Source organism: Sus scrofa, chromosome 7, assembly GCF_000003025.6.
Source record: "Sus scrofa isolate TJ Tabasco breed Duroc chromosome 7, Sscrofa11.1, whole genome shotgun sequence".
NCBI lineage: Eukaryota > Metazoa > Chordata > Mammalia > Artiodactyla > Suidae > Sus > Sus scrofa.
Genome location: NC_010449.5, coordinates 54,173,130 through 54,194,722, shown reverse-complemented (window position 1 = coordinate 54,194,722; position 21,593 = coordinate 54,173,130). Strand labels below are relative to the sequence as shown.

General features: G+C 50.8%; 1 protein-coding gene across 1 annotated transcript; it reads left to right on the top strand.

The window, feature by feature from the left end:
• LOC106504436 (myeloid-associated differentiation marker-like) lies at positions 12,315-15,987 on the top strand. Its single transcript, XM_021098954.1, has one exon. It carries the CDS (start codon positions 13,129-13,131, stop codon positions 14,056-14,058), a length of 930 nt encoding a protein of 309 aa, XP_020954613.1. The 5' UTR covers positions 12,315-13,128; the 3' UTR covers positions 14,059-15,987.

Below are 21,593 nucleotides of genomic sequence, written 5' to 3'. Positions count from 1 at the left end.
AGCTCTGTTCTCAATGAAGGAAGCAGGTGGTTGATTCACTTGCCAAACATCCTTCTGAGTCATTATTTTATACTGCCACTGCAGCTGTGCCATCAGAACACATTCCTACACTAATCTCTGAGCCACGCTTGTTGACTCTCATTATACTCTTGGATCTTTGGACAATGTCAAGTTGCTCCCTCTCTCTTTCTGTACCTGATCTCATGGTGGACCAATAACAGCTTGTGACCAGTACTAACCCACACAGCACAGAGGAGGAGCCCTATCCATACCAAGCTCTCCCTGGGAGATGATGGGTGGGCCCAGGGTTGGGGTACAAGGGACAGGGCTGAACAAAAGTTCTCAGGTCCCTCCACCCAGGGATGCTCTGATTCTGTGGTTTGGGAAGGAGACATTCTAATGCTCAGAGAGCCTACCCCATCTTTCTGAACATGCTTCTCCTGATGCCAAGGGAAGGAGGGGGTCACTGCTCAGGGGCCAAGCCAGACAGAAGCTCAGATCCATGCTCCCTCATTTACTCTGTGTGGATCAGCAGTATTAGGAAACCCTACTTCTTCAGGAGCTATGACAGAGCCCGTGGAAATGCTTCACTTTTTCTGAACACAAATCCCTTTGAGAGGGTGACTATCCCAGAAGCACACATGCCCATGTACTCAAATATGGCCTTCACTTCCGGGGCTTCCACACACATCCTGTAATTCACCCACCCCAGGACCTTCAGTGGGCCCCTGGGTCTCAGGGCAGGAAGCTGGCCTTGGAGGAAGTCACGTGACTCCTGCACTAGTTTTCCCTCAGGTGTGGGGGGGTCAGAATCCTGGGCTCATACTTGGGGGTCCCCCTTGTGGTGCCCCTCAAATGCCAGAGGTCCCCAAATAGGCCAGAGAGTCCTCTGGAGGCATGACAAGGAGTCTGGACCCTAATCATGATGCCCCACACTCATTGCCATGGTCCCCTTTTCCTTCTCTGACTCAGGGATTCTGGGAACCCCATCGTATGACCCTAGGGAAGGTGACTATGAAACCTTGGAGAAGGTGGATTGCTGCTGTATTTTCCAATATTTGGAAGAAAACTGGTATCAGAGAGATGATTGTGGTCTGGAGTGTGCATCCTGAGGAAATGAGGGCTCTTGAACCAGGCCTCTTTGGTGGAGGAGTAATTTTACACAGTGAGCAGGAGAAGCCAGGGGCATGGAGGACTGAGCAAAATTTATGAGGGAAGGAGGGGGGAGGTGAGAGGGAGGGAGTTTCAAGGTGCAGAATCCAGCAGAGCCAGGTAATTCACAGCCTTGGGTACCACATTAAGCCTTTAGGACTATGTGGTAAGCCATTGTTGGGTTGTCATCAGGGGAATAACATTCATTGACTGAGAAGACTCTGGGGATTTACCCCCAGAATAGGAAAGGGGCAGATGTCCACTGAGGAGTGTTCCAACGAGGGTCCATGAACACTTGGGCTGCAGTGAGGCGTTGTTGACATGACAGGTAAGTGGTGACACTCACAGTGCTCACTGCAGGGCAGGTCTGCTCCAGATCCCCTTGTTCCTCCCAGCAGCCCCGTGAGCCATGTCCTCACTGTCCCCATCTTCCCAGGCACAGGGAGTGTCACTGGCCTGAGATCACACAGCCTGTAAGTAGAGGAGCTGAGATTTGAACCCAGACTGGTGGGCTCAGGATTTTAAAGCCTGCTTGGCATTGACCTTGCACCTTTTTATCAAGAAAGCAGATTCTTGGCTTTGATTCTGTCATACTCGGGGTGACTGTGGACAAGTCCTGCCACCTCTCTGTGGTCCAGCTAAACATCCTCTATGACAAGAGGGTCAGACTAAACACAGGATATTTAAGCTTTCTTTTGAGTTCAAGAGTGAGAGGACTGGACCTTGCCCCGGAATTGTGACAAATGAGCCTCAGCCCCAACAAAATAGGAGGAATGGAGCCACTGCCTTCCTGAACCACAAGGTTTGGACAATGAACCTCAGGGGAAACCACACAGGCATTGGCATCCTCCTGGGAAGCGAGGTCCCAGGGTTGTATTCAATTTGATTTAGAAAATGTAAGAATATGAGATTTCCGTATATGGGCTTGTGGAGGTAAATGCATACTTGCTTTCATTGACAAAAAAGTAATCAATAGTCAATCTAAGAAAGAAATAGAATATTTTCTTGGAGCCAACCTAAGGATTATAAAGTAGGAAAGATTCTTTCAGGAGCCTCCGAGAACTGTTCCAAACAGGTAAGTGATTGGGGGCCAAACAGATAAATGATTTTGGCAAAGATGTACCTGCCATCAAGCACACATTTAGGTAGAAAACCACCAGTCCTCATGAAGAACTCATGTTACCTCATGTTACCTCATGTTACCTCATGTTACCTCATGAAGAACTCAGTTACCATTGTTAGTGTTTTTCTAAGTAGGGGAAGATGCAAGAAACTAGATTCATAAACATGTCTCCTGAGTCTAACTCTTTGAGGGCAGGGCCGGTTCCACAGTTTTCCCAAAGCACAAAGTGCCCATCCTGATTGTTGCGCTGAAGTCCTTCCAGGCTGGATTGTGACTGCAGTGCCTAATAACTTGATTTTTGGACAAGGGAGGGGCGAGGAACATTCTTTATATCACAATCCCCTCCCTTTCCGTCTTAATTTCAACCAAAGTTTGGGAGGCTTTTTTTTTTTTTTTTTTTCCTCTCTATGGCTTCACACACAGCCTATGAAGTTCCCAGGGCAGGGACTGAATCCAAGCCATACCTGTGACCTGAACCACTACGATCGAATTTCATAACGCACTGTACCACGGTGGAAACTCCTGGGAGGCATTTCTTATCTTGTCCCAGGGTGCTAAGAAAGCTCATTCCAAGCTCAGGCAAGAATTTCCTGGATTGGCCATTCCAAGGGCTACTAGTCCTTTAGTCCTGTTAACAGCAGCCAAATGCCTCTGAACCACCTGTCTTACTTGCCTGTCACGGGCTGGGACATGGTGGCCTCTTGTTGCTTCTTCCCACATCTAGAGTCACACTCTTACCATCATGGAGCTTATACAACTCTCTCTTAGGTCACTCACTTCCAGCTGACCAGATATCATTATTGTTACCAGAGTCTCAATCACAGGTTACATTTGTTAATGTAATCTTGTAAAATAGGCAGAACACAAGGAATAGAGCTAGAGACATCAAAAGTCACGAGTAAGGCATATTCTTCTAAGGAGTGATATTGATGCTGGAAAGCTGTTACCGGAATCTGGGTTCTTGTTCATAGAGCCAAAAAATGAACTTTGCAAACACACAGGCAGCAAGCAAGCAAAGTCATTATGACAGGAAGGCAAATATCTCCCAACACAGGCTGAGAAGGGGAAGAAGAGGCCACCTCTCTTGTGTCCTAGAGGGGTTTTTATCCCTAAAAGATGGGGGTACCAATGTGGGGTCCAGAAAGATGTGGTTTTTTCCCATTGGCCTTGCCCAGTTACCCACATCAGTCCTTGCCCAATAGGGGTCTTTGGGGTGGAAATATCCCTTAGGTTTCATGGTTTCTTTGCCCCTCGATTCCCAAAGACTGAGTCACAATCACTCTCATTCCTTTTCTGTCAGTTGAGGAGTGGGTTAGAGGTTAATGTCCATCTGGGCATAGGTACACTCCCTCTAGTAAACAAGGCCTGTGGGGATGTTACCCCCTGGAGCCCTTAAGCCACAAATGTTTATCAATAGCCAAATCAAAGACTGCATCAAAGCCCATGCTCCTACAGTGACTACCTGAGTTATTATTCTGCCTCAGTATGACAGGGCCAGAGAAAGAAAAACTGATAAATATGGTTGAACAGGTTTCTGCCCTTGGGGAGGTGCAGTTAATGCACAGAGCAGAGACACCACGCACACCAGAGGTGAGGGGGGAGGCCCAAAGTACAGAGACAAATTTGATCCTCCATTTTTTTCTTGTCTTCCCTTAACACATGAATTTCATTTCATTGCTTCTTAAGATTTTCCTACGAGGGAGACCACCTCCGTGAGCCCTCCCCTTCCATCCATCCTGCCCCTGGGTGGGGAACTCCTGCTTCCTCCCAGGATGGGAGTGAGAGGCAGCCCTGAGGGGGCTTCCCCTCCCCTCCCCCACAGCTCTGCTGGCCTGGCCCCTCTGCTCTGCTGTCACTAGGATGCTGGGCTCTGGGGCTTTGTGGCTGAGATTAAATGAGGAAGAAGGCTTGGGGTGACTTCCAGGCAACCAGTTATTATAAGTGCTGCTGATCTCAATGCATGCATGCACTCAGACACATGCATGCACTCAGATACACACACACAGTGAGTATATACAGACATGCACTTTTAGAGAGAGGCATCCAGGTGCTGGCAGTGCCCCACTTAAGAGCTAGGAGACAGGCTAGGTCACTGAGATGGGACCCAGCTGCTAATTTCCCAGAGCCAGGCCACTCCCTAGGTTCTTGCTGAGGTGGGGGTGGGAGGCTGTGGGAGTGGGGGAGGGGGAAGTGGGGGGGTGGAGAGTCAGTTCCCAAACTGAAGAAGGAAATCTGCTAGGCCTATTTTTTTTTTTTTTTTTTTGTCTTTTTGCCATTTCTTTGGGCCGCTCCCGTGGCACATGGAGGTTCCCAGGCTAGGGGTCGAATCGGAGCTGTAGCCACTGGCCTACGCCAGAGCCACAGCAACGCAGGATCTGAGCCGCGTCTGCAACCTACACCACAGCTCACGGCAATGCCGGATCCTTAACCCACTGAGCAGGGGCAGGGACCGAACCCACAACCTCATGGTTCCTAGTCGGATTCGTTAACCACTGCGCCATGACGGGAACTCCTGCTAGGCCTATTTTGAACTCTAGGAAAATTTGGGGCTATTGGGATTTGATGATTTGATGATTTCGGGGTTTGTTCTTTGATTTCCTTAGTCTTTTAGTTAGATTTAACAAAAAAAAGGACTATGGATGGGGGAGAAGGAACCAGGCTTCTCTGTATGATTGACAGCAGCCAGTGATGGGAACCAGAAACTCCAGGGTACTTTAAAGAATCTATATATCCATCCATTTCTAGAGAGCACATGATGTGTGCTCCCAGAGAAGCAGGAAGCAGCAGCAGAAGACAACTGGCACACAACAACACACAGGGTGCCTCACACACACAGTAATGTAATTCCTTTGCCCTGGCAGCAGCAGCCCCCAGCCACCCAAATCACCCTCCAAAGACAAGTTGAAAAAAAACTTATTTTTTAAGTATTGGGCCACCAAGTAATTTTGGTTTTCGTGACCAGGTGAAAGACAAGGGAGAAAAGAAACAAGCCCAGGCTCACATCAGCTTTAAGGCTGACAGTGGCCATGTTCTTCTCCCTGCAAAGACAGGACACGCTGTTGTAAACACTGAGGCGGGAAGACCACCTCACTGCCCCTGCCAATTACTTCAGACAATTGTCTTCAAGCCTCTGTGGTTCTTTGCCAGCTCCTTGTTTGATTCCCCCAAGAGAAGGTTGGATGGAAGGCATCCACCTAGATGGACTCTAGGCCATGGGTGTTTAGTAAGCCTGCAAAGATGCTGGAACCAATCTCAGTGGGGCCGAGCACCAGGCTCAAGACTCCTGCCCACTGGACATTACTGACCTCCAGAGGTTGTGTTTAACTTAAAGGGGAGGTGGGCTGTATAGGCCCTCTCTATAGGAAGACAGGAGCCCCAATCCATAGCTACCCACTCCCATCTCCCAAAACCAGACACACACACACGCACATGCACATGCACACACACACACCATCTAGGGCACAGCCAGGGAGACCGGCAGGCTTTGGCAATGAAATTCTTCTGGAGGCCCAGAGGATGAGGAGCTGCACAGAGGGCTGTCTGATGTGCCTTGAGCACCTTAGGAGGAGGGAGGGGCAGAGACGGAGGACGTCTCTGGGTCCCCAGTGATCAGGAGAAGAAACATGGGAAGACGTGGTCAGCTCACAGGAGATGAGAAGACAAAAGACCAGAAAAGCACCAAAGAGCAGAAAATGTAGAAAAGATGAGAGCAGACAGAGAAAGAGGCAAAGCAGAGTGTGGGCAGCCAGAGAAAAGAGGGAGGGAGACAGAGCAGAAGAAGGGAAGGAAACAGAGAAGAGGCTGGGATGAGGGGGAGGGACGTGAGAAGGGACAGAGGGCACCAGGAAGAGGTCATCAGAGGACACCAGTAAAGAAACTTCCAGTGGAAAAAGTTATTGGGAGCCCCTGGGCTGAGCCTGAGTTCCTACAAGAGCCTCTCGGGCCAAGTACGCGGTGTCAGCCACGTAAAGCAGCAGGTTGATGGCTGTCAAGATGGTCACAGTCAGTCGTAGGTCCCAGATGCAGACGAAGGAGGTAAGGTGATCGCTGCAGCTGTCATCACTGGACCGCTGGGGCTGGCCGCCCAACTTCTCACTGAACTGGTAGAGAGGCCAGAGGACCAGAGCGCTGGTGTAGAGGAGGCAGAGAGCTCAATTTCCTCTACAGGAAAGTAGGGTGGTTGGGCATCCGTGGTCTGTTGTCATGATTGTTCCACGGGGTGGACACAACACCAGGTGGAAAGGGATGGAGTGCAGGACCATGAACCTCACCAGGGCGGACGGGGGCCCGAAACGAATGGGCAGCTGATAAGGCTGCTGTAAATGAAGGCGAAAATGACACAGACCATGAAGATCACCAGCCTCCTAAGCACACCTGGAACAGTAGGCACAATGCAGGATACATCGCCTGTCAAGGCTCAGATCCAGGCCACTTCGGTGGCATAAAGCACAGAAGCCATGCAGGAGGATGTGGTGGCAGTGATGGCATGGCTCTGGGTGGGTCCCTGAGGCAAGAACTGAACATACTTGGTGGCAAAAATAATGGAGGCTGAGAGGCAGAATAGGGTGGAGTACAGGGCATAGCCAGAAAGGAGTCGTCCCAGGAGAAGGGGAGGTGGGATTGGAGCCCGCAAAACTCCACTAGAAAGACGGCGAGGGTCCCACTGAAGCAGAAGCACCAGATGAACACACACCCCTATCCATGCCCCCACTCCACATGTCCTCGCTGGCCACCAGGGAGAAGGGCACGCAGATGAAGAGCAGCTGCAGGAGGCGGAAGAAGAAACTCACGATGGGCATGGAGCCCAGCCTTGAGGAAGCACACATGGTGATGCGGGCAGGCAGGATGCTCACGGCACCACTGTAAGAACCCTGTAGTTTGAGCACCAAAGGCTTCTTAATACACACAGTGCCCGGGTTGGCTGGTTCCTAGTTCCCTCTGCCTGGTCAGCCCTGATTTGTCTTTCTTCTTGTTTTTCTGGAAATATAGGACCACCGACCCCTAGAACAGATGTGCTGATCTGGACCATGTCATGATCACACCCACTTTTAAAAGCCAGCCAGGACCCTCCTGGTTAATGCAAACATCTCCAAAAGCAGAAGCACAGCCTACCCTCAGGTCATGGCCTGCAGCGGTTCCCTGCGTCCCTTCCTGGAGGAATCCTCGCTGAAAGCTGGGGAGTTGGTTCTTTCCCACAATGACGCACTTTCTACCTGGGTTGCTGGCTTCCTTAAGATAAAGCTGCTTTTCTTTGATTCAGTGCTTATCTCTTGGCATTGGCTTCTTGAGCGACTCACAAGTTTGAATTAGGTGACAAACATTGGCCATCCAGGCAGGAGTCAGATCCCCAGGCTCGTGGCCCCTCCACCTCCTTTGGGCTGAGGCCCAGATGCCACTGGGTAGGTTGGGCTCACCTGCTGGGTGGTGAGGATCTGTAGATATGTTCCAGCAGCTGTGGACATTGTTACTTTCTGGAACTTGTCCTGTCCCTCCCACTCATCCACTGTAGCCTGCTTTCACTGTCTGTTGAGAGAAGGAAACTGGCACCTGCAGGAGCTGCCATGCTCTTGACTGAGTGAGCTCAGGTGTGCTCCCTGGAGCCCCTCTTCCCACCCCTCGAAGGGAGGGCTGAACCTACACCTGTGACACACTAGTAGTGCCAATGGCAGGACTTTACTGGGATCCCAAGAAGGAGGATAATGCCATCTGGAATGTGACCAGGATGTATTTTGGCAGGACTGTGGAAGGGGCTCCCCAAGATGTGTAGTTTGAATAAATTCCAAGAGAAGCAACAGGAGGCAAGCAAATCAAACAAACAAACACAACTAAGTAGGCTGCTAGGTTAGAAAGTATTTGGATATAGAAGCTGAGCCCCTCAAAATACTAGAAGGTGGACATGACCTTGACAGGACAATGTGCTCCTGAAACCTGAAGGGAGCCCCAGCGCTGGGAGGCGCTGTCAGGCTGGATCCCTCCCAGATGGTGGACATCACTTAGAAGGGGTTCCACTCTCAGAAGTTGAGGGAGTTACAGCAAGCCTCTGTGTTTGCTGAAAGTGTACAGAGAGATAAGAAGTGCCCTCCAACCCAGGAAGGCCCCTCGGAGAACCTGGGCCCTTCTTGGGAAAATCAGTGCATCTCTGGGAAAGAAAATGCCACTGGATGCAACACTGCCAGAAGCTCAAAGGGAACAAGAAAGTAAGAGGGAAACAGAAAGTCAGGAGCAGATTAGGAGACAGAGGAGAGAACAGGACTATGACTCAGATGATGAGTGAAGGGGCCCAGGGACTCCCCTGGACCCATCCGATGCAACACCCAGTGGAAGCTGGGCCCCCTTCAAGTGTTGTCATTTGGCTGCCTGGAAACCCCCAGGGGGCTGCTGCAGTGGTGGGGTTCCTGTGGCAATGCTCTTCCTCCAGCCTTTGGGATGCCCGCTAGCATCTTGTCTCTAAGCCCCAGTGCTCACTACAGGCCCCACTGCCCAATTCCGCTACTGGGTCGGGATTGCTATGTCAACTAAATTCTCAGGTCACTTCTCCTAAGAAGCAAGGACTTTTAAGGCCAAGTTCCCCTGAGCAGCCCTCGTGCCTGCAGATGCTCTATCCCAACCTGAGGAGGAGAAGGAGGGGGTTCACCCCTCCCTCTGCCCAGATGAGGACCAGAATCTGTGTGGACAGACTACTGGGCAGGGGAAGGAATCCAACTCCCGTTTGGACCAGGCTGAGAGGGGATGCCAACCCCAAGGGGAAATCCATACCCACTAAAGAAGGAAGCTTTAGGAGGAATGCAGGCCACCCTTCACAAATGTTTGAAATAGGGTCCTGCGGGGGCAGCCAACCTCCATCTAGTAAAATGAGGACATCGGTGCTGCTACCTGAGGCTGTGGCCATTGCTTATTGCTCAGGGCAGCAGCTCACCAGGTCTCCTGGGGTCAAAGTGACTGGCAGGGCTGCTGGGGATCAGCTAATGGCAGCCTCAACGTCCGACCTAGCCTGGTCGGGCTTCAAGGCCGTTTACCATGAGGACGAGAAGGAAGGGCTCAGGAGCAGGACTCATCATCACTGCCTCTCACCCTTGCTGGGAGATGAACACCTGGGCGTCGTATTGTTTCCCGAGGCCTCGTGGACCCAGGGCTCAGCATTTCCACAAAGGTCTCAGTATGGCTCAGATGCCTTATTCACCTTGACTTGGCCTTTCCTCAAAGGGACCCATAGACAGAAAACTACCCAACGCATGACCAGGGTTTGCCTGGTCTGTGCTGAGAACACTCCCCAGGCTGGAAAAGCCTCTCCAAGGCCCAAAGTGCAAAATAAAGGACTGTGACTGTTAGCAGGCTGGCAGATAGGTCTGTGGAGTGTGGGCCAACGGCCCAGATGCTTGGGTAACAGCACAGCTGCTCTGCAGTGATTCTCCCCACCCCACCCCCCCGTCACCCTTGGCCATGTGAGGAGACTGGTCTAATCCCACACCTCACAGCTGGGTTGGGTCTGGCCTCCAACCACGAAGGTATTTATCTCTTTGTCCTGTGCCATCATCTGTGGAAATAGAGCTTAGGATGGTTCCTAACTCCAAGTCCAAAGCTTCAAAGCTCTGAAACTTGTCAAAGGATGTTTAAAATTCATTGGGTAACAAAACATGACATGAGAAGATATGAAACACTTCATGGTCTTTATTTCTTTCACTTGGTATGAATGTTCAGAAGTACAGCTGCAACTTATGATGGAGCGTGATAAGGTGAGAAAAAAGAATGCCTATATGTATGTGTAATTGGGTCACCTTGCTGTGCAGTAGAAAACTGACAGAACACTGTCAACCAGCTATCAGGGAACAAAATAAAAATAACTTAATAAACAACAACAACAACAAAAGTGCAGTTGCAGAAAGATTACTGTGCTTCACTACAAGGTATTTTCAGACACCAGTGGGTGTCGTGTTAAATTGAGGAGATGTACCATGTCACCTGGTGAGGCTGAAAATTTCTGAATTCTGGAGTATGAACCAATGGTTTTAGAAAGGGACTGTGGCTTGTGCTACTAACGCCATTTCACAGATGAGGACACCAAGGCTCAGGGATTTAGTGTTTCCCTAAAACCCATGACTAGGAGTGGGAACCCAGACAACTGTGCCAAAGCTGTGGGTTTGAGCCCTGTGCTCTCCAGCCCAGCATTGCAGCAGGGCCCGTGGGTGGGAGCCCAGGACCAAAGATGGCGGCTCTGGGAATCCAGGACCCACCACAGGGCCACGGCCTCCTTCACAGAAACCCTGAAGGGGTCTGGCCTCTCCTCCCTGCAGCCACCCCTAGAAGGAGATGCCACCTGAGGGGACACAGCCCCACCCAGAGGAGGGCAGGTGCAGAGGTGAACAGGGAGAGGCCCTAGGGGAGAGCAAGGCAGTGGGGACAAGATGACATGGCAGGGGGAACCGGTTTGCTCCCTTCCCCCCAGGTTTGCCTGGACATGTGCCTCTCCCCCGTTTGGGAAGGAGACCCCAAGCCCATTACTCCAAGGTGGAGCCTCATGGAGGAAATGCAGACTCCGTGGACATGAAGTCTGGCTGCTGAGCCCCAAAGCTGCCATCCAGGTGGGGGTCTGGAAAGATCTGGGAGTAGTACCAGCTGAGGGGGGATGTGTCTGGCCTGGGAGACTGGTTAGCAGCTTCCAAGCTGGGAAGCAGGGATTGGAGATGAATGAGGGTGTTGCATCTGGATGACGTGTGATGTGGAGCCGTTCAGGGCATCCCAGGGGAGTGGGTGTTGGCCGCATCCTCCTGGTGGAGGCAACCCGCTTCCTCCCAGGCTTTGTCTAGAACCCAGGGCTGTTCCTGGGCTGTCAGCCTGTACTCACCAATGCCTGCACACGGGTCCAGCTTGGGCAGTGGTGTGAAAAACAACGCGAAGGACCATTTCCACCATTTTTTGTGGATCATCTCAGTACAGAAGCCTGGCTTTTTCCAGCTGGGTAGGTCTGAGATGGAAAGCAGAGTAGAAGTCCACTAATAGCCCACTGGCTTCCCTTGGGCATTAGAGCCTCCCGCAGGGACCTGTCCTAAAGGAAATCCACCCACCGCCCCTGTAGGGCACACACACTGGCCAAACCCAGTGGCCTGTCAGGTGCCAAAGGCAGAGACCATCTCACACCTTGCTTCCCCACACACAGGGGGAGTGGTCAGTCTCTGCCAGGTTCCCCAGGAGTCCTCCTCCTCCCAGAGACGGGCCATGGGAGGCCAGAGCCCCAGGCAGCCCCATCAGGCCCTGGGAGAGAAAACACAGCAGGTTCAGTCCCCTGGAAGTTCAGACCCACACTCATCCTCGCTTGACAGCAAAGAGGCCTTTGGAAAGGGAGCAGGCTTCTCACATTTGCATAAGTAATTTCCTGTCCTTGTTGGAAGAATCCTTATTATGGAGCAGCAGGAAAGCCTGCACCTACGGAATCTCCTCCCACTTACCCATTCTAACTGCAAAATAGGAACTGCGAGACCCTTTCAGGGGCCAGCATTCTTCCGAAGGCAAAACATACCTTGGCCAGGCTATATTACAGTAAATACTCGTTCACTCCTTTTGTCTTGGTCATGGGCTTATAGCTAGGATCGTGCCAATCTGCTCAGACGTGTCCCAGGGGACCTCTGGAAGGGATGGAGGTCCACCCCCACTTCACCTCGCTTTCTTCTCCTGAACAGATTTCAAACAAACAAATTCTCCCTCAGACAGAGCCAGGTCCAGAGGGCCAGACTGCCATTGCCCAGTCCTGCAGTATCTGAACTGACCCCCAAAGGACAAAGGGCAACGAAAGTGCCCGAATGGGTGGGATGGGGGGCTCCAGGGTGCATATACCTGGACGCACTCAGTCAAGAGCATGGCTGCTCTTGGAGTTCCCGTCGTGGCTCAGCAGAAATGAATCTGACTAACCTCCATGAGGACGCAGTTTCAATCCCTGGCCTTGCTCAGTGGGTTAGGGATCCGCTGTTGCCTTGAGCTGTGGTATAGGTTGCAGATATGGCTCAGATCTGAACTACCTTAAGCCCTGAGTATGGCTCTAAAAAGAAAGAAAAAAAAAAAAAAAAAAAAAAAAAAAAGAAAGAGAAAGAGAGTAAGAAATTAGAAGAAAAAGACAAAGCACTGCTGGTGCTCTGCTCCTGCAGAGGCCAGTTTCCTCCTCTCAACAGAAAGTGAAACCAGCTGTGGCCAGGGAGTGGGAGGGACAGGAAAAGTTCCGGAAAATAACAACATCCGCGGCTGCTGGAACATACCTACAGATCCTCACCACCCAGCAGGTGAGCCCAACCTACCCAGTGGCATCTGGGCCTCAGCCCAAAGGAGGTGGAGGGGCCACGAGCCTGGGGATCTGACTCCTGCCTGGATGGCCAACGTGTGTCACCCAATTCAGGCTGATCACTCAAGAGGCCAAGGCTGAGAGAGAAGCACTGCATCAAAGAAAAGCAGCTTTATCTTAAGGAAGCCAGCAACCCGGGTAGAAAGTGCGTCATTGTGGGAAAGAACCAACTCCCCAGCTTTCAGCGAGGATTCCTCCAGGAAGGGACGCAGGGAACCGCTGCAGGCCATGACCCGAGGGTAGGCTGTGCTGCTGCTTTTGGAGATGTTTGCATTAACCAGGAGGGTCCTGGCTGGCTTTTAAAAGTGGGTGTGATCATGACATGGTCCAGATCAGCACATCTGTTCTAGGGGTCGGTGGTCCTATATTTCCAGAAAAACAAGAAGAAAGACAAAATCAGGGCTGACCAGGCAGAGGGAACTAGGAACCAGCCAACCCGGGCACTGTGTGTATTAAGAAGCCTTTGGTGCTCAAACTACAGGGTTCTTACAGTGGTGCCGTGAGCATCCTGCCTGCCCGCATCACCATGTGTGCTTCCTCAAGGCTGGGCTCCATGCCCATCGTGAGCTTCTTCTTCCGCCTCCTGCAGCTGCTCTTCATCTGCGTGCCCTTCTCCCTGGTGGCCAGTGAGGACGTTCTGAAGGGGGACATCATTAACTGGTGCATGTCCATCTGGTGTTTCTGCTTCACCGTGAGCCTCTTCATCTTCCTAGTGGAGTTTTGCGGGCTCCAGTCCCGCCTCCCCTTCTCCTGGGATGGATTTCTCTATGCCTATGCCTTTAACTTCGCCATCGTCTGCCTCACAACCTCCATCATCTTCGGCACCGCCCACATTCAGTTCTTGTCTCCAGGCCCCACCCGGGACCGCGCCACCACTGCCACCGCTTTCTCCTGCATCGTCGCTGTGCTTTACGCCATTGAAGTGGCCTGGGTCTATGTCCGTCCTGGTGATATATCCTGCTTTGTGCCCACCTTGCCAGGCATGCTCCGGAGGCTGGAAAACATTGTGGCCTGTTTAATCCTCACCATCAACAGCAGCCGCTCCCTGTACCAGCACCAGCCGGCCCTGGAGTGGTGCGTGGCCGTGTATGCCATCTGCTTCATCCTGGGCGCCGTGAACTTCCTGGTGAATGGGTCTGACTGTGACAACGACAAAAAGCTGCCCATTCCTTACCCCCGCTTCCTGCAGGGACAGACCGTGCTCTCACTCCTCCTCTACGCCAGCGCTCTGGTCCTCTGGCCTCTCTACCAGTTCAGTGAGAAGTTGGGCGGCCAGCCCCAGCGGTCCAGTGATGACAGCTGCAGCGATCACCACACCTCTTTCATCTGCATTTGGGACCTACGACTGACTGTGACCATCTTGACAGCCATCAACCTGCTGCTTTACGTGGCTGACACCGCGTACTTGGCCCGAGAGGCTCTTGTAGGAACTCAGGCTTGGCAAAAGGGCTTATGATAACCTTTCTCACTGGAAGATTCTTTACTGGTGTCCTCTGAAGGTCCCTCTGTCCCTTCTCACGTCCCTCCCCCTCATCCCAGCCTCTTCTCTGTTCCCTTCCCTTCTTCTGCTCTGTCTCCCTCCCTCTTTTCTCTGGCTGCCCACACTCTGCTTTGCCTCTTTCTCTGTCTGCTCTCATCTTTTCTACATTTTCTGCTCTTTGGTGCTTTTCTGGTCTTTTGTCTTCTCATCTCCTGTGAGCTGACCACGTCTTCCCATGTTTCTTCTCCTGATCACTGGGGACCCTGAGACATCCTCCTTCTCTGCCCCTCCCTCCTCCTAAGGTGCTCAAGGCACATCACACAGCCCTCTGTGTAGCTCCTCATACACTGGGCCTCGGGAGGGCTCTTGTTGCCAAAGCTGCCTGTGCCCCTGGCTGTGCCCTAGGTGTGGGGTGTGTGTGGATTTGGGGGGTGGGGTGGATAGCTAGGGATTGGGCCCCCTTTTTCCCAGTGGAGGAGGTGTACAGTGCACCTCTCCTTTGAGTTAAGGTCTGCAAAGCTCAGTAATATCTAGTGGCAGGAAGCTTCACACAGAGACCCTCTGAGGCCCACCTGGTGCTCAGCCCCACATGAGAATGGCTCCAGAGTTTGTGCAGTCTTACCAAAATCCACAGCGGGCTCCGAAGAAGCCAGGGGTGAGCTCCTTCCATCCCACCTACTCTCTGGGGAATCAAAAGTGGAGCTGGCAAAGGAGCCCAGGGTCGTTAGGACAACTGTCTGGAGCACTTTTGAAGGTCAGGGACGTGACCCTCCTGCCTCAGTGCTAAAGGCAGCATGTCCTGCCTCTGCAGGGAGAAGCAAATGGCCACTGCCAGCTTGAAAGCTGATGTGAGCCTGGGTGTTTTATTTTTCTTTTCTTGTTTCTGGTCAGGAGGGCAAAAATGCTGGGTGCCCCTGTTCTTCAAGGAGAAGTTTCTTTGCAAATTCTCTTGGGGTGGTGGCTGGGCTGGGTGGGGACTGTTGCTGCCACAGTCAAAGAAACCGCTGGGCTTGAGAGTGTTTTTCGTGTGCCTCTAGCCTTCTGCTGTGGCCTCCTGCTTCTCTGAAACTCAGGCATAATCCGATCTCTAAAATGTACATAGTTATTCTTCTTATTCCCTGGAACGTCTGCTTCACATCAGCCCCTCTGCTAGACAGAGAGAAAAGTCTTTTTCCTGATCCCAAATCCATCCAGTTCCTTATGCTTTAACCTTTTAAAGGTGAAAGAAAGAAAAACCACAAACCCCACACATCACCAAACCCTAATTGCCTCCAATGTGCCTAGAGCTCAGAAGAGTCCTAGAAAATTCCCAGCCTCCCCCCAAGAGTCCCTCTCTGGGAGCCCCTCCCCCAGCCTCCCCTCCCCCTGCCCAGCCACAGCCTAGGGAGTGGCCCAGCCCTGGGAAACTAGAGTTAGGCCCCACCCCAATGCTCTACATCCTGTCCTCTAGCTCTTGAAGGGGCCCTGCAGCTCCTAGATGCCTCTCTCTTTAACGTGTGGGCCTGTGTGCTTATCAGTGTGTGTGTGCGTGTGCGTGTGTGTGTGTGTGTGTGTGTGTGTGTGTGTGTGTACACGTGTATGCATTGAGATCAGCAGCACTTTTTAGTAACTGGGGGCCTGGAAGTCACCCCAGGCCTTCTTCCTCTTTTACTCTCAGCCACAAAGCCCCAGAGCCCAGCATCCCAGTGTCAGCAGGGCAGAGGGCCCAGGGCAGCAGATCTGTGGGGGAGGGGAGGGGAGGGACCCTCACAGCTGCCTCTCACTCCTTTGCTGGGAGGAAGCAGGAGCTCCTCACCCAGGGGCAGGTTGGGTGGATGGGGAGGGCCCAAGCAGGTGGTCCCATGGCAGGAAAATCTGAAGATGAAATGAAATAAAATGCATGTGTGAAGGCAAGGCAAGAAAATATGGAGTGTAAAATGGGTCTCTGTGCTTTGGGCCTCCCCCCTCCCCTCCAGTGTGCATGGTGCCTCTGCATTCTCTTGAATCAGACCTCCCCAAAGGCAGAAACACCTGCTCACCCAGAAAGACACATGTTTCTTCTTCTGGCATCAGTCCCATATCTCTTTACAGCCCTGTTTACTCCTGACCTTGTTCATGTCACTAGCTAGAGGACTTGTATTTGGGCTCTTTTACAAGATCCTTGTTCTTGTCTTAATAAGTGTGTCACTGAGCCTCTGATCAAAACAATCATGACCAGGTGACGTGACAGGGTTGACCTGATGTCTGTGGTTCTGTAAGGTCCATGGTGGTAACAGTGGGACTCTAGGTGTGGGAAGGAACAACAAAAGGGAACCACGTCCTGGAGCCTGACGGACCCGTGAGACACGTGCTCCAGAGGCTTTTGGCGGCGGGTCACAGGACCAGGTGAGTAATACACCTGAGAGCCTATGGATGGAATCCTCACCTGATCCGGCATGAGCCTCCCTAGTGCCCTGGACAAGAGGCTAATAAAATGCTTCCCACACCCTGGTTGAAATAGAGCCTGAAAGGTAGGGGATGGTGAAACAGGAACGTTGCCCACCACCCAGACCTACAAGAATCAAGCCATTAGCCTCTGCAGTCACTGACTACAATCCACCCTGCAAGGAATTCAAGGCTAAAATCAGGATGAGACACTTTGTGCTCTGGCAAAACTGGTAGAACGGGCCCTCAGATCCTTAGATATTTTCAGGAGAAATTTGTAGGAACCCAGTGTCATGCATCTTCCCACACTTAAAAAAGCACTACAAGTCTTAACTTGTAGTGTTCCTTACTTGTAGATGTCTGTTCCTTTGAAGAGCTGTGACGTTGCCAGGATGTGTGCCTGGTGCATGTACCCCTTCCCCAAAATCACATACACACTGGCCTCCCCCCTTTGCTCTTCAGAGCAGATCTCAGAGCTTTCTGAAGGACTGTCTCCCCAGTTATAATCCTCAGTTTGGCTCAAATAAAACTTCCCACTTCTTTGATGATTGATAATTGATTAGGGTTTCATCAACACAAGCAAGTGTGCACAAACAAGTGTGCACTCCCCAAGTTTGTGGGCAGAAACCTCAAATTCCTACATTTTCCTGAAGCAAACCGAATAGAACCTGGAACCTCACTTTCCAGGAGGATGGTGATGCCTCTGTGCTTCAGTAGAAGAATTGCCCTGGAAGTTCCCACTGTGGCTCAGCCGGTTAAGAACCTGACTAGGATCCATGAGGATGAATGTCTGATCCCTGGCCTCACACAGTGCCTTAAGGATTCCACAGTGCCTTGAGCTGTGGGGTAGGCCACTGGCTACAGCTCCAATTCCTCCCTAGCCTGGGAACTTTCATATGCCATGGGTGCAGCCCTAAAAAGACAAAAAAACCCACCAAATGAAAAAACAAACAAAAATTACCCCGGAATGGGCTGACCTGAGGCTCACTGTCTAAATCTCATGGTTCATGAGAGGGACTGCTCCATCCCTCCTATTTGTTGGGGGTTAAGTGTCCTTTGTCACGATTCCAAGGCAAGGGCCAGTCCCCTCACCCTGGAGCTCAAAACAGACTGCTAAGCCCTTAGTTTCGTCCCATCTTCTTGTCATAGAGAAGGTGTCGCTGAACCCCAGGGAGGTGGCAGGACTTGTCCACAGTGCCCCTCTGTGTGGCAGAGTAAAGATGGGACCTAGGCGTCCTGGTTCCCAGGCAGCTGTCTTTCCACGCTGCCTGTTCTAAGTGTGGCAACAGCAGGATCCTCAACACACTGAGGGAGGCCAGGGATCGAACCCACATCCACAAGGACTCTCTCTTGGGTTCTTAACCCATTGAGACACAGTGAGATCACTAATACATTACCTTTTAAGAAAATCCAATTTCCGTGTGAAAAACACATCCAGTGGAGAAGCAGGTCCGGGGGAGGCTCGTTGGCCAGACAGTCTCCATAGTCCCTGCCTCTGGGATGGGCAGGCTGGGGGAGGGGCTAAGAGATGCCCACACAGGCCTGTCTCCAAAGGCAGGGGAAGGGAGGGGCCTGGGGTCCAGAGCTCTGGGGAGGGGGAGCTGTGGCCCCCAAGCCCACCTGCTGGGTGGCCAGGCCCTCCCCCAGCCCTTTGGCATCACAGTTGATGGAGGAGCCCTGTCTGAAGGCCTCAGATGCTTCCCTTGCTCCTGCCTGGCCTGGGCTTCCTGTCTCCCAGGGCAATGGCCAGAAGCTTCCTCATCAGCAGGCAGCCAGAGCTGCCCTACACACAGCCCAGCAGGTCAGAGCCTCCTCTAGGCAGCAGTGGCTCCAGCTGCCGCCAGCCCCAGAACGTGGCCTGAGCCGCGTCCAGGACAGAGCCCAGGGCACAGATGCTCCTATTCTCTGGCTCTGGACAAAATTCTTGGGAAATCATGGAACCAACCTTCCACAATCCATCTTTGAGAGGAGAGAAGAGGGGCCCTCCTTCCTTTGGGACCTCTCCTTACACAAATTCCTTAAGGAGAGCTTGTGGTTATTTCTGGTGCCTCAGGGAGAAGGAGGGACTTCCAGATTGTTTTGTTTTGGGAACTTGGGAGAGGCTGGCCTGTCCACAGTTGTCCCCCATCTCACCCTCTGCCCTCCTCCCCCAGGGCCTTGGCAGCCCAGCTTAATCTTCTCCTCTCCCACAAACTCAGTTTCAGCTTTGTTCTTAGTGTCAGGGAGAACTTGCCCAAAAACAGCACAGGAAGACATAGTTGTCTGACATTTCATGTTGGTTCGCTTATTATCCACCTCCTGCACTAAAGTTTCAGCTTGGAGATGGGATTAAGATGGCGGAGCTCAGGAGTTCCCATCCTGGCTCAGTGGTTAATGAGGAACCATGAGGTTGCAGGTTCGATCCCTGGCCTTGTTCAGTGGGTTAAGGAACTGGCGTTGCCGTGAGCTGTGGTGTAGGTCAGAGATGCGGCTCAGATCCCATGTTGCTGTGGCTCTGGCGAAGGCCAGTGACTACAGCTCCCATTCAACCCCCAGCCTAAGAACCTCCACATGCCACTGGAGTGGCCCAAGAAACGGCAAAAAAAGAAAAAAAAAAGAAAAAAGAAAAAAAGATGGCAGAGCTCAACTTTAAGCCTAAAAACAACAACATTTACAAGCAAATGCTGAGCAATCTTGAACCAAATGGACCAGAAACCTTCAAAAAGATATCCTACTCCAGAAGACAAAGAGGAGGCCACATCAAGAGGTAGGAGGGGCGGTTATGTGATATAAGCAACCCCATACCTCCCTGTTGGGGAACCCCACAGACTGGAAAGTAACTAGTTCACAGAGACTCACCTACAGGAGTGAGAGTTCGAACTCCCACATGTGGGGATCTGGCACTGGGAGAAAGAGCCCCTGGAGCATCTGGCTTTGAAGGCCAATGGGGCTTGTGCACAGGAGCTCCACAGGACTGGGGGAAACAGAGACCCCATTCTTAAAAGGTGCACACAGACTTTCACGTGCAATGGGTCCCAGGGCAAAGCAAAGACTGCAATCTGGGTCAAACCTGACTGCAGTTCTTGGAGGACATCCTGGGAAAACATCTTGTTGTGAGGGAAGGACATTGAAAGCAAAGCTCTCGGGAATATTCAGCAGCATGCATTTCTCTGGAGGTGGCCATTTTGGGAAAATCTGGCCCCACCCTTCAGCACTGAGAAGCCCCAGGGCAAAAAAAAATCCAGGTGGGATCAGAGCCCAGCCCCTCAGCAAACAGGCTGCCTATACAGGCTACCCCCCAGGCACACAGCCACCTCTAATCCCATCCAGAGACAAAGCCCCACCCACCAGAGGGATAGGAATCAGCTCCACCTACCAGTGGGAAAGCACCAGTCCCTCCCATCAGGAAGCCTACAGCAAGCCCCTGTACCAACTTCAGCCACAAGGGGGACAGAACAAGCAGGAAGAAGGGCTACCACTCTATTGTCTGCAAAAAGGTCACCACACCAAAAAACCATAAAAATAAAAAGACAGAGAACTATAACTCAGATAAGGGAGAAAGAAAAAAAGAAAACAGAAAAATAGCTAAGCAATCAGGAGATGCTCAACCTCCTGGAAAAAATGTTGATGCTGAAAATGATGCAAGACATTAGAAATAAACCAGAGGCAAAGATGGATAATTTTCAGAAAACACTGAGCAAAGAAATATAAGATATAAAGCTTAAACAAGAAGAGATGCAAAATACAATAACTGAACTAAAAAATTCACTAGAAGCAGCTAACAGCAGAATACCAGAGACAGAAAAACGAATAAGCAAGGTGGAGGACAGATTACTGGAAATCAGTGATTTGGCCAGAAGAGAGAAAAGAGATTGAAAACAAATGAAGAGAGTCTCAGAGAACTCTGGGACAATGTTAAACGCACCAACATCTGTACTATAGAGGTGCCAGAAGGAGAAGAGAGAGAGAAGGGGACAGAGGAAAGATTCAAGGAGATAATAGCCAAAAACTTCCCTAACATGGGAAAGGAACCACTCACTCAAATCCAGGAAGCACAACAAGAACCATATGAAATAAACCCAAGGAGGAACACCCCAAGACACGTATTAATCAAAGTGACCAAAATTAAAGGCAAGGAGAAAATTTTGAAAGCAGCTAGGGAAAAGAAACAAATAACATACAAGGGAATCCCGATAAGGTTATCAGCAGATTTTTCAGCAGAAGCTCTGCAGGCCAGAAGGGAGTGGCATTATATACTTAAGGAAAGGAAAAAAGAAGAAAGGAAAAAAACACCAACCCAGATTAGTAAAGGTATATATACAGTAAAGACACAAAATCATCCATGCACAATTAAGCCACCAAAATCAGAAATCATGAGAAGAGGTGGGTACAAAGGCAGGACACTGGAGATGAACTTGCAGTTAAGAGACCAACAACTTAAAACAATCTCATATATATGTAGATTCTTATGTCAAAATTTCAGAGTAATTGCGAGCCAAAAATCAACAATAGATACACACACAAAGTAGAAAAATCAACTAAAACACAACACTAAAGATAGTCATCAAACCAGAAGATGAGAGAACAAGAGAAGAAGGGAAGAAAAAAGAGCAACAAAAACAAATTCAAAGCAATTAATAAAATGGCATACATATCAATAATTACCTTAAATGTTAATGGACTAAACGCCCCAACCAAAAGACATAGGCTGACTGAATGGATACAAAAACAAAACCCATATATATGCTGTCTTCAAGAGACCCACTTCACTTCTAGGGATGCATACAGTTTGAAAGTGAGAGGATGGAAGAAAATATTCCATGCGTTGGGAATCAAAAGAAAGCTGGAGTAGCAATACTCATATCAGACAAAATAGACTTTAAAATGAAGAATATTTTAAGAGGCAAGCAAGGGCACTACATAATGATCAAAGGATCAATCCAAGAAGATATAACAATTTAAAATATCTACACACCCAACATAGCATCACCACAATATAGAAGGCAAGTGCTAACAATCTTAAAAGGACAAATCAACAATAACACAATAATAGTGGGGGACTTTAACACTCCACTTACAGCAATGGACAGATCATCCAGACAGAAAATCAACAGGGAAACACAGGCCCT

Excerpts from the sequence above, each read along its gene's own strand:
- LOC106504436 (XM_021098954.1), top strand. The coding sequence starts at position 13,129 with ATGTGTGCTTCCTCAAGGCTGGGCTCCATGCCCATCGTGAGCTTCTTC.